Consider the following 13582-nt stretch of genomic DNA (forward strand, 5'->3'; position numbering starts at 1 on the left):
TAGGCCTGCATCATCTTTTTTTTGCATTATAATGCCATCAAATTCATCTCCCTCTATTTATTTGTATGGCCTTCAAATTCATCCCTCCCGCAGCATTTAGAGTGATCTATCTCAAATGCACCAGTGATCATGAACCACTCTTTAAAGCATATTAATGTCCAGCCATCTTAGAATGACACGAGGCTTTCATAATCTAACTTCTACCTGACTCTCCCTCTCTAGCCCTTTTTTCTGTCCTTAGCTCTGGAATTCTGAACTGCTGGTGATGCTCTCTTACCTATCCCTGTATTTTAGACAAATATTCACCCTGTTTTATGTATGCTTCTCTCCCTGTCTTGCTACAGCTTTCCATGCTCTCTCCCTTTCCTGCCCTCTATTCCCTTGAATCTGACTGACCTCACTGTGTAAGTCTCAGCTCAGGCATTATCTCTAGAAAAGCCATCCCTGACACCTTTTATCTACATTCTTCTTTAAACTGCAATGTTTAGTACTGAGCAAGAACTCAATAAATAATTATTGAGTAAAAAAAGACTATACAAAGATGATTTCAAGAGCTTGTCCTCTACAGTCTAGGAGCAAAGAGGATAGACGTGAAGAAATCATTTACAGTTCAGGTGATAAAGATACACTAGAAAAATCTATAAAGTACTAAGGTAGCTACTAGGAAAGAGATACCTATTTGGGGAAAGAGAGCTGTAATCAAGGAGGACTTCACAAAGCAGGCTGAGTCTTAAAAGATGAAAAGAAATTTGTCAGAAGAGTAGAGGAAAACATTTCAGATTAAGGAACTGATAAAAGCATGAAAAGTAACAGTAATTTTGGAAACCATGAATAACGTTGCAGTTGAAGTTTGGGGTGTTGTTAAATAGGTACTATCATGAAGTAGAGAACAGAGTGTATTGTGACTTTATATGTTCTGTATTTTAAAATTTTGTTTGGTTTTTGATTATTCTGTTCATTGATGTTTGGTGGATGAATTTGTAAATGAATCTTTGAGATGTTTGTGTGCCTGTAACCTGGTGACATCTGGTATTTCCCAGATGGTTTGTTGAAGTTTTAGGTAATTAGAAGTATTTCTTAAAGAAGTAAATATTCAGCTAAAGATTAAGCTTAATTTAAATTGTCATTTGATAAAATTTTTTAAATCTGTTTTTATAAAGATTATGTCTTTTATCTAACTGTTCTAAGTAGTTAATTTTAACTAAACATATAGATTTGTCAGCAGAACTAGACTTAGAAATAACTTCGGAGGAAGCACAAGAAAGGCTTGATGGAAGTGAAAATAACCACTCACAGGTATGTAAAAATGTAAATGTAAATTTCTGGCTCAATATTGTTTTCTATGCTTTAACAACATAACAGAGTTCAAATGAAATTACCTTTCAAAATTAACCTCTTAGAATCGATAGATAATAATTTAATATTTAGTTTTTATAGTGCTTTAATTACAAAGCTTAAAATATTGTTAGAATCTATTATAATTTATAGTTAAACTTTGTCCTTGGAATTGAGGCAAAAAAATTTCCTGAATATTGTTTGCTTCTTCCTTACATGATAAAGAAGGTGATAATCAAATACTGAATCGTATGATTAAGCAGTTGAAATTATGAACAATATATCAATGATGGTCCGTGAGTTAGAGTCATGGAAGGAGAAATCATTCCCAGCTGTTCAAAATTTGCAGTTTCGAATTGCCAGTCACTAATGCCAAGATTAAAGATTTATTCTGTCTTGTGATCTCTATATAATCGACCTAAGGATCTGCATTGAGGGAGAGAAGGGGTCATACAATCAACCCAATTGCCTGTTAAGGAATCAGACCTTCCAGAATTGGACCTTTGTTGTTAGGGTACAAACAATAACTTTCTAATTTATTTCATTTCAGGGTAGGAAACCAGTAAATATTATTAAACAATGTTTTATCCACTTTCATTAGTGGATATTAGAATATAATATAACTGAATGAAAGCAGGTATTATATCAATGTATAATACTATCATAATATATAATTTGCATTAAAATTTAGGAATTTGTTCCTCTTTCTGATTGGTGTTAATTGATTTTGGCTCCTAGTAACTTAAGGTTTGTCTATTCTCTAGTTACTAGTCCTTAAAAAAAAATCCTTACGTGCACATAGGGACTCTTTAAGGTAAGGTGAGGTGAAATTTTTTTTTTTAATTTATTTATTTATTTATTTTTGGATGTGTTGGGTCCTAGTTTCTGTGCAAGGGCTTTCTCCAGTTGCGGCGAGCGGGGGCCACTCTTCATCGCGGTGCACGGGCCTCTCACTGTCGCGGCCTCTCCTGTTGCGGAGCACAGGCTCCAGACGCGCAGGCTCAGCAGTTGTGGCTCACAGGCCTAGTTGCTCCGCGGCATGTGGGATCTTCCCAGACCAGGGCTCGAACCCGTGCCCCCTGCATTGGCAGGCAGACTTCCAACCACTGCGCCACCAGGGAAGCCCTGAAATATTTTTAAGTAAGGAAGACTTTGTAACATTAAAAATCATCTCCTAATTCATTTTTGGTAGATTTAACATATACAAATTATTTAGTTCAAACAAACAGTGACAAAATTGGGTTTGTGAGTTCATGTTTTTCTCCTGTTTTAGGCTAAGGCAAGTTATTTTTCACTTCTTAGTTGTAATCCAGTGATTTGTGAGTAGCTAAACATAGATTAAGAAGTTTAACGGTTAAATTTTAATTATTTTCTAATTTTTCTTTGTCCGTACTTGATTACTTAAGGATAAAGTTATTTTACAAACATGTACCCTGACAGAAAAGACATCTGAAAATCAAATCAAGCCAATTAATCTTCCACTTTTGCATCTGCAAAAAATGCCTCAAGAACCAGAAATGAATAAGGAATGTGATAGAGAGGACATATCTGTATGTTCAGGACTTCCTTGTGTGCAAAAGTATGAGGAAATGTGGATCAAACAAGGCAAATTAGAGTGGAAAAATAACTTAAAACTCATCACAAATGAGTTAAAGCAGAAGTTTGGTGAAATTTGTGAAAAATACAAAATTACTGTTTGTCCTGAGGAAGAGCCACTACATGATAACCCTAAAGAAGGAGCAAACATAAAGGAAATACCTTCTAATTTGACATATAATATACCTGACTGTGAGGCAAAAGATGCATTTGGAGTATCTATCTCTCTAGCATTCCAAGCATTTCCTGAACAAAAAGAACCCAGTCTTGAAAATGTTTTTCCATCTTATTTAACCTCTGGGTCCTGGGGACATGCTTGCCAGTCATCTTCACAGCTTTATTTAAATGAAAATAAATTAGACTATGAAAGTGATAAACCAGACACTGAACATGTTTTTAACAAAAATGAAGAGATTTTTTATAATGATACAGAAAATAAAAAAGTAAGGGACCCAGTAGTTACATTTGAAGTGCAAGAAGACCAAGAGTTTGATATGCAAATGTTACAAAATATGAACCAAAATACCACTAATTGGAAATTAGACATCGGATGTATACCTCAGTCTAGTGATCCCAAAAGACTTTTTGATTTATGGCTTGCCCGCTCCAATGAAATGAAACACATGATTCAAATAAAAAGTGATATTTCTGCTGTTACAAATACTTATAAGAAAACCAAACCAATACAAGACTGGTTCCAGAAGCCATTGCTTGCAGATAATTGCAGTGCTAATAACTATAAAAGCATGGGACCTGAATTAGAAAATGGGAGTTCTTCTCCACCGAATAGTAACAGAACATCCAAAGTGTATCTAAATGAAGAATTACAGCAAGATATGCAAAGGTTTAAGAATGAGATAGGCATGTTACAAGTAGAGTTCCTGGCTTTGGAAAAAGAGAAAATTCGACTTCAAAAAGAGGTAGAGGTTCATTTGCTGCTACTTTGTTCTTTCTCTTTATCAATGATCTGATCCATTCTGATTTTCCACTTATGAATAAAATGGGGTCAGCTAAATAGGTGATTGTGTAGAAATAGATTACTTCTGCCATCTAAATAATAGGAATCTATTTTCATGGTTTTTGTTCCTTAATCAACCTAAGTCTCTCTCTGTCAGTCTTTCATATGGACTGGGAAACTAATTTAGCTACATACCATGTGACCTTCTGAGCCAGAATAAGCACAAAGGAAATTGCTTAAGAAATATAATAAGCTAGGGTTTTGGGGGTTTTTTTTAATCTACTGGGTTTTAAATATAAATTACACTTCTATAGTATGGGAAGGAAGCAGTGACTGAAAGAAGGGACATAAACACGTATTCCTGCTAAACTAATCTCTTTATTGTGCTTTAGTGTGTGTGATCTTCTCTGCTTTACTCAATCCCTTGGCACTTAGAATTCCAACATGGCCACTTCAAGATATTTTTAATAACAAATACATGTACTCCCACATATTCTTTAATCACCACTCTCAGATGTTTCTGTTGAGTCAGACCTTTACATTATGTTGTTTAATAAAATGTGGTAAGTTTTGACATGTATGATTTTATCATATAGGTAGTATAAACCCTCAGCAAAAAAATTCAGTATTTATCTCCAAAGGAGAAAACTGAGTTTTGACATGTGGTGAGTTTTTTTTATCCTTCCAGTAATAGATTTTTAAATTTGTTTGTTTGCTCTTTTGTGTAAGAGGTGCATTGACTGAGTTTTAAAGATAGACAAAAATCTGTATTCTCCTTTAAAAGAAAAAGAGATGAGCCCTACCCCCAACTGAGGCATTAAATTACTTTGCCAAAGTCACACTTATAACTTATCTGATTAATTTGATGAATTCATTTGGTAATTTATCAGATTCAGGGTTACAGAATTGTATCATCTCTTTTGGTGCCATGAAATGCTAGGAAATGCCACTTTAGGGCATTTGGACAAATCATTGAACCTTTCTTGGTTTTATTCCCATTATTGGTAAATAGTGAGGCTAAAGTAGATAATTACTTCTATACTCTTTAGCTATAAAATTTCATGGTTATCGAATGTGAAATTGGGAGGCATTACTCATTTTCCAGAATTCCACACTAACTAACAATTCATCAATTTCACTCTGCTCCTGTTTTTTGGCAAACTTTGGTTCATATATTTTAGTGAACACCGTCACTTTTTTGATATCCCCAGGATCCAAATGAAAAAAGAATTGTAAAAGGCAGTGGGGGAAGAATAGCTTCAGTGCAGAAAGAAGAATGTTTCCTTTTTGTTACTGAATGTTTCCTTTTTGTTACCAAAGTGTCACATCCTCTAAATTTGGCTGTTTAATGCAAAATCCAGGTGGTCAAGACCGAAGAGGACAAATTTTGTGTCTTTGTCTCTTTATTTCTCTATCTCTGCCATCAGACGGGGAAGAGTGGATGTGAATAGCTGCACAACATTAAGAAAGTCCTTTTTGAAATTTTTAAAATTTTATTTCTTTTCCTCAAACAGAAGCAGAATTTACAAAAATTTCAATGACTTGTAATTTAAAAAATTAAAGTAAGCACAAAAATATTTTTATTGCTTAAAACCAGGGCAAACTCTGAGTCAAGTAATTAATGAAAATGAAAAGCTCTTTATAATGAATAAAGTAATAACAATTATATGTAGTGTCAAACTTTCATTAAAGGTTGAAGAAGAAAAGAAGAAGCACAAAAGTAGTGAAATGGAAGTATCAGAAAACATATATGATGCTGATGATAGTGGATTAATTCAACAGAGAAAGAGCAGAAAAACTAATAACCAGCAGTTTCCTACTATGGAGAATGAAGATTCTGATAGGTAAGCCTATGTCAGTATTTAACAATAGATAATTGTTATTTTCCTATAAAACAAGTGCTCATTTGAGCTAGTGTTCATGATTAACAAATTTTATATTTTACTAGGGTTATAGTTATTTTTAATACTCTTTTCCTTTAACCTTAATACTAGAGTTAATTGGTTAACACACCACCGTATTACAGTATTAGAGTATTCTGGATTTGACTGTATACTTACCTTTACCAGTGTGTTGTATATTTAAATATATTTTATGTTACTGATTAGCATCCTTTGATTTCAGCTTGAAGACTCCTTTCAGAATTTCTTGTGAGGCAGGTCTAGTGGTGATGACCTCCCTCAGCTTTGGTTTGTTTGGGAAAGTCTTTATCTCTCCTTCATTTCTGAAAGACAACTTTTCTGGATAGAGTATTCTTGGTTGGCAGTTTTTTTCTTTTAGCACTTTGAATATGTCATCCTACTCTCTTGAAATCCATTGATAGACTTATGGGGGTTCCCTTATAATTTACAAGCCTCTTTACTTTTGCTGCTTTTAAGACTCTCTCTTTGTCTTTGATTTTTGACAGTTTTGTTATAATGTCTCCTGGTGAGGATTTCTTTAAGTTGAGTTTGTTTGGTGACCTATGAGCTTTAGGAACTTGGATATCCAAATCTCTCCCCAGGTTTAGGAAGTTGTCAACCATTTTTTCTTTAAATAAGCTTTCTGCCACCTTCTCCCTATCTTCTCTTTCCGGAACTGCAATGATTTATGAATTATTTCTTTTGATGGTATCTGGTAATTCATGTAGGCTTTCTTCCCACTTTTTCATTCTTTTTTTCTTTATTCTCCTCTGATTGGATAATTTCAAAGCTCCTATCTCTTAACTCACAGATTCTTTCTTCTGTTTGATCCATTCTGCTGTCAGTGCTCTTTATTGCATTTTTCCTTTCATTCATTGTATTCTTCAGCTCCAAAATTTCCATTTGGTTCTTTTTTATTATTTCTGTCTCTTTGTTAAACTCCTCATCTTGTTTGTGTATTACTTTCCTGGTTTTGTTGGGTTGTCTTTCTGTGTTTTCTTGTAGCTCACTGAGTTTCCTTAAAACTACTATTTTGAATTCTCTATCAGGTAGATTGCAGATCTCCATGTCTTTGGGATTTGTTACTGGAAAATTATTGTGATCTTTTGGTAGTGTCATGTTTTCTTGATTTTTTTCATGTTACTTGAAGTTTTGCATTGCTGTCTGTGCACTTGAAGTAGCAGTCACCTCTTCCAGTCTTTAATAACTGCCGTCTCCAATGTGTCCCAACTTGCATTTTTTTGTTCCAGTGGTATGCTGGCACTTCTCTGCTGGAAACCTGGATTTCCGCAAAGGCTCTCTCGTCTGTGGGTGATTGTCTAAGACAGTGTTTTCCAGGGGTTCCCTGGACGTTGCTAAGAGTGGCTGGAGCCAGTTCATGGGCCATGCAGGGTCCACAGCTGGGATGTGGTCTGTATGTCTGTTACCACTTGGGTGGGCAGGACTCTTCCCAGGTCCCTTGGTGTATGGTGCTGGATCCTGCAACTCCCACAAAGCCACTTTTGTCCATGGATAGATGCCAAATTGTTGCTGGTGGTGGAGGGATACTATGAGGTACCTATTTTTCAGCCCTGATGCTGACATGACCCCAACGTGTGGGTGTTTAAAAGTAAATTTTCCCCCCAAGATATTTCCTTGAGTTCTTCTTTCATGTTATATGTACCTCATGTTATTTTAAAAAATCATGTAAATTAAACATTATTATATATCAAAACAAAACAAAAAAATATAGTAGAAATCTAATTATTACTCCCATGTCTAAGAGTCATTGCTTTTAGGCAGTGAACTTCAGCTTTTCAGTGTAGCACTGGAGGTTCTTCAGAATGTCTTTCCAGACTCATCTCTCTGCTTCCTTCCGTGTATTTTGTACTTTTCCTTCCAAGTTCCTAGGAAACACCTAGATGCCATGTGCCTAATCTTTGTGCTCACATTCTAATCACCAAGTAGAATGATTTTCTCCCTTTTCTTTTCCTCATGACCTCCTCTGTTTATTTCACCTCTTCTGTAAAGCTTTCCTATGTTCACTTATAACTTTCATGTGTCAACTCTTACATATCACATTGTATCATAATTGTATATCCGTCTTTGAAGCAAGAATTTGTATTTGCTTACATATGGTTGGTACTTCATAACTGTTTTGTGAACTAATAAATGACTTATGATGGGTAAGAGTTGGAATTTTACAAAAATTGGTTTTTTATTCTTTATCAGTAGAATTATTAGAAAACATTGGCTTTTTAATGGATTTTTTAAAGTAGCGGTCCTGGCGTGCATATGAAGGAAGTAAAGAAAAATGAAAATGAAAAATGGACATCAAAAGAATGTGTGATTACACCAATGTTTGAGAAGGCTGATTCACTGATTGGTGGTCTGCTACACATGAATGATGACAGCAGTTTAAGTGGAGTAGATCAGGATGATGGCAGGTAAAATATACAAATTCTTTATGTTTAGGTCAAGAAATATTAGCACTGAATACTTTTTCTGGAAATAGAACAGCATAATATAGTGTACAGGCCACGACATGGAATTCTCAACTATACCAGACTAACACTGCTGAAAGTTTAAGATGAGGACGAGTGGCTTTGACCAGAAGTAGTTTCAATAAATATTCCCCATGGAAGCTGGACTGTAGTGAATAAGTGTAAACGGCTCCTTAGGGAATATTTACTAGGAAAGACAATAGAGAACTGGATGGTAACTGAAGAGGAATGTGGAGTTCAAGGGATTTTCCTTTCTCTTTTTATGTTAAGATGGGAGTTTTTAGAGTATGTTTGTATGCTGTTGGAAATGAGCCAGTAGAGGACGCGTTTATTCAGTTTAATCTTGTTTGCATGTCCAATATTAGAAAGCTTATTGATTGTATTACATTATCTTTAAAATATTATAGTAAACTAATTGTACATAATACTTCTATTCACGTATAGTTTTATGGTAAGGGCTTGTTCATTGATTTTGAAGTGTAATATTCTTATATAATTGAATATGCAGATGATTACTTAAAAGTTAGTCTATCATACATAGATTTTTAAAAATTATATAATCATAAATTTACAAACATTTAGGCCATACTGAATAGGATTTAATCATTCCTTGATAATTCTAGATGACAGTATCATCATGAGTGGCTATGGTTTTGTAAGGTACTCTAAAACAGATTATGTTAACTTCACAGTGGTTTAGATTCCAGGGAAAAGGTTAAGATTTTGTTTATATTCGATAGAAAAAAAAAACTAGTAACAATCTATCACAGATTATTACTTTTGGATTATAAAGTTCTAAATTACAAAAGTCATGCTTCCTGTACCAAAAGTGTCATTAACACGTATTGTGCGCTCAGTAAGTATATGTTGAATGCATGAATAAACAGCTGAATGGGTGAATGAATGCCTGTTGATGAATTTCTTTACAAAAAGCAAATCTTTATTGAAAATAGAATTCCAATATTGCCTAGGTCTAAAGTCTTTTTATTTTTAAAAAATATGTCTAAGATTCAGAAATTATTATTTATAGTTATAACTAGACATGGAATAATAATACAGATTCACTTGCTATCATATTACTTAAAAACACTTAAAAATAAATATTACCTTCTCATCATATTGTGAAACACAAGTGTTGAAGCCAGATTTCCTGGGTTTGAATTCTGGGTCTGCTGCTGATCTGCTGTATGGGCTTGGGCAAGTTACTTAGCCTTTCTGTGCTCCATTTCTTCCTGTGTAAAGGACCTAATGTATTACCTCTCTCCCAGAATTGTTGTGAGGATTAAAATGCCTTTAAGACATGTAAGGTGCTTATAATAATGCATAGCAGTTACATAGTAAGTCCTCAAAAAGCTAATATCATGATTATTAAGAAAGGGTTTCTTTCATATAAGGACTTAATACTTTCCAAACAGGTTTTAGTGCCATAAAATTAATTTTTATTGAAAATGACACTAACAAAAAACCCTGGTATATTTCTTCCTATCAAATAATGCAAGTAACATTATGTTTTTCCTTTTCCTTTGATTGTCAGCTTGATCTAATTTAATGCTTTGTTAATATTATTATGGTATATTTTCTTTGTCCTTTAATGTTACTCTTTCTATTTATTGTTTAATCTCTTTTATAGAAAATTAATTACCAATGCAAAGATTTTATGTAAAAAACAATAGATTTAGGTATTCTTTGTATTTTAAGTATTTAATATTTGCCTGAAAAGAATCGTTTGTTTTTTTAGGGCTGCAAAGGAAACATCTAACGAAAAGAACAAGGTATAGTAAAAAATTAATTATAAAAAATATTATCCTGTAGTAAAAAATTACTTTGTAAAAGGTATAGTGGAAAAATAGAAAATCTTCCTTTGTTGTAGAGACATTTACTTTGAAAAAATAATTTAGAAACACTGTTGATAAAGTTATCCCTTTGATAAAAATCTGTTCTTTTAAGAAGTATCTGTGTTTTTGCTTTAATAAAGAGATATTTATCACCTCTGTACACTTAGTATATTCTATAAATATTTTGGGAACATTGTGAAATAGTATTTTTTATTTGTAGGTCAAAGAGCAAATTAATTCTATGGATGACCTTGATGACTTAACTCAGTCATCTGAAACAGCTTTTGAGGATTGCCAGATGCTTTACTCTACTTATAAGAATTCCATGTTGCTAATTGAACAACTTGGCATGGAGTGTAAAGGTAGGACCATGTATAAATATAAAGCCTTTTTGTGTATACTGTTGTAATATTTGGTAGAATTCACCAGTGTAGCCATTTGGGCCTGGAATTTTCTTTGTGGGAAGGTCTTTAACAAGGACTTTAGTTTCTTTTTTAGATATAGGACTATTTAGTTTATTTGTTCTTTCTTGATTGAGCTTTGGTAGTTTCCCTCTTTCAAGGAATTTACCCACTTCATCTGAGTTGTCAAATTTATTTACATAATGTTCATAATATTACTCTGTTAGTCTTTTAATATCTATAGAATCTGTAGTAATTTCTCATTACTCATTTCTGTGAAATTAGTAATTTGTGCCTTCTCTCTCTCTCTCTTTTTTTTCATTATCAGCCGGGCTAGAGGTTTATCACTTTTATTCATCTTCTGAACATATTTGGTTTCACTGATTTTTTAAATATTTATTTATTTATTTATTTATTTTTGGCTGTGTTAGGTCTTTGTTGCTGTGCGCGGGCTTTCTCTAGTTGAGGCGAGCGGGGGCTACTCTTCGTTCAGTGTGTGGGCTTCTCATTGCTGTGGCTTCTCTTGTTGTGGAGCACGGGTTCTAGGTGCATGGGCTTCAGTAGTTGTGGCACGCGACTCAGTAGTTGTGGCTTGCGGGCGCTAGAATGCAGGCTCAGTAGTTTTGGCACACAGACTTAGTTGCTCTGCGGCATGTGGGATCTTCCCGGACCAGGGATCAAACCCGTGTCCCTTGCCCTGGCAGGTGGATTCTTAACCATTGTGCCACCAGGGGAGTCCCTCATTGATTTTTCCATGTCTTTTTTGTTTTGTTTGTTTTGTTTTTTTCTCATTGATTTTTTCTTTGATGTTTTTTATTTCCTTTCTTCTGCTTGCTTTGGGTTTACTTTGCTCTTTTTTAAAAAATATTTATTTATTTTATTTTATTTTATTTTTGGCTGCGTTGGGTCTTAGTTGCGGCACACGGGATCTTTTGTTGCAGCGCGTGGGCTTCTCTCTCTAGTTGTGGTGTGTGGGCTCAGTATTTATGACACTTCAAATGGGGTGTGGGCTCCAGCGTGTGTGGGCTCTGTAGTTGCGGCATGCTGGCTCTCTAGCTGTGGCTTGTGTGTTCAGTAGTTGCAGCGGGCGGGCTTAGTTGCCCCACTGCATGTGGGGTTTTAGTTCCCCGACCAGGGATCAAACCCGCATCCCCTGGATTGGAAGGCAGATCCTTAACCACTGAACCATTGGGGAAGTCCCCTAATTTGCTCTTTTTCTGGATTTTTATGTTGGAAACCAAGGTCATTGATTTGAGACCTTCTTTTCTAATATAGACATTCAATGCTATAAATTTTCATGCAAGTAAGCAGCATTCTACAAATTGTAATATATTATGTTTTCATTTTCATTCAGTTCAAAATACTTTGTAATTTCTCTTTTCATTATCTCTTTAATCCAAGGGTTATTTAGATGTGTGTTATTTAGTTTTCAAATATTGGAGTATTTTCCAGAAATATTTTTGTTCTTGATTTCCAATTTGATTGCTTTGTGGTCAGAGAACATACTTTGTATGACTTAAATCCTTTTGACTTACTCCTTTATTTTATAACCCAGAATATAGTCTTTTTTTGGTAAGTGTTCCATGGCTACTTGAAAAGAATGGTGGTGTTCAAGTCTACAGTATCCTTGCTGATTTTCTGCCTGCTCTTTCTATCACTTATTCATTGAGGGGTATTGAAATCTCAGACTGTAATTGTGGATTTGTCTATTTTTCTTTGCATTTCTCTCAAGTTTTGCTTTATATATTTTGAAGTTATTAGATGCATAAACGTTTAGGGTTGTTATGCTCCTTATTTTATTTTATTATTTTAAATTGAACCATCTTTTTCCCTTTACTTATTTATTTTTATTTATTATTTTATGGCTGTGTTGGGTCTTCGTTTCTGTGCGAGGGCTTTCTCTAGTTGCGGCAAGTGGGGGCCACACTTCATCGCGGTGCGTGGGCCTCTCACTATCGCGGCCTCGCTTGTTGTGGAGCACAGGCTCCAGATGCGCAGGCTCAGTAGTTGTGGCTCACGGGCCTAGTTGCTCCGCGGCATGTGGGATCTTCCCAGACCAGGGCTCGAACCCATGTCCCCTGCATTAGCAGGCAGATTCTCAACCACTGCGCCACCAGAGAAGCCCTGTTATGCTTCTTATTAATTGACATTCTTATCATTATGAAATGACCTTGTTTATTGCTGATAATGGTTTTTGCTCTGAAGTCTACTTTGTTTGGTATTAATATAGCCACTCTAGCTTAGCTTTGTTTTGTCACATGTTAGTGTGGTATATCTTATTTCTAACCTTATTACAAATTTATGTCTGTATGTTTAAAGTGCATTTCTTATAGGTGGCATACAGTTCAGTTTTGCTTTTTGATCCAGTCTGACAATCTTCTTTTTTTTTTTTAATTAATTAATTAATTAATTAATTTTTGGCTGCGTTGGGTCTTCACTGCTGTGCACGGGCTTTCTCCAGTTACAGCGAGTGGGGTCTACTCTTCGTTGTGGTGCACAGGCTTCTCATTGCAGTGGCTTCTCTTGCTGTGGAGCACAGGCTGTAGGCCCATGGGCTTCAGTAATTGTGGCACGTGGGCTCAGTAGTTGTGGCGCACGGGTTTAGTTGCTCCATGACATGTGGGAGGACCAGGGCTCGAAACTGTGTCCCTGCATTGGCAGGTGGATTCTTCTTTTTTTTTTTTTTAAATTTATTCATTCATTTATTTATTTATTTATTTATTTATTTTTGGCTGTGTTGGGTCTTTGCTTCTGTGCTAGGGCCTTCCCCAGCTTCGGCAAGCGGGGGCCACCCCTCATCGCGGCGTGAGGGCCTCTCACCATCGCGGGCCCCCCACTGCGGAGCGCAGGCTCCAGACGCGCAGGCTCAGCAATTGTGGCTCAGTTGCTCCGCAGCATGTGGGATCCTCCCAGACCAGGGCCCGAACCCACGTCCCCTGCATTGGCAGGCAGACTCTCAACCACTGCGCCACCAGTGAAGTCCCTGACAATCTGCTTTTTAATTGAGGTTTTCAGACCATTTTCACTTAATGTGATTATTGATATAGTAGGTTTGAATCTGTCATTATGCTGT

At 35.4% G+C, this 13582-nt stretch overlaps 1 protein-coding gene across 3 annotated transcripts in view; it reads left to right on the forward strand.

Annotated features, from left to right (window-relative positions):
• ANKRD26 (ankyrin repeat domain containing 26) overlaps positions 1–13582 on the forward strand; it is a 93961-nt gene that overhangs the window by 43966 nt on the left and 36413 nt on the right. For 2 of the 3 annotated variants that reach the window (XM_057543552.1, XM_028162903.2), the window contains 6 exons: positions 1214–1296; positions 2742–3851; positions 5582–5733; positions 8046–8216; positions 10012–10045; positions 10329–10470. In XM_057543552.1, coding sequence (XP_057399535.1) covers positions 1214–1296; positions 2742–3851; positions 5582–5733; positions 8046–8216; positions 10012–10045; positions 10329–10470 — 1692 coding nt within the window. The remainder of the gene's footprint in view (positions 1–1213; positions 1297–2741; positions 3852–5581; positions 5734–8045; positions 8217–10011; positions 10046–10328; positions 10471–13582) is intronic. The other variant, XM_028162906.2, reaches the window with a different exon arrangement.

This window comes from Balaenoptera acutorostrata, chromosome 3, assembly GCF_949987535.1.
Source record: "Balaenoptera acutorostrata chromosome 3, mBalAcu1.1, whole genome shotgun sequence".
In the NCBI taxonomy this organism is placed as follows: domain Eukaryota; kingdom Metazoa; phylum Chordata; class Mammalia; order Artiodactyla; family Balaenopteridae; genus Balaenoptera; species Balaenoptera acutorostrata.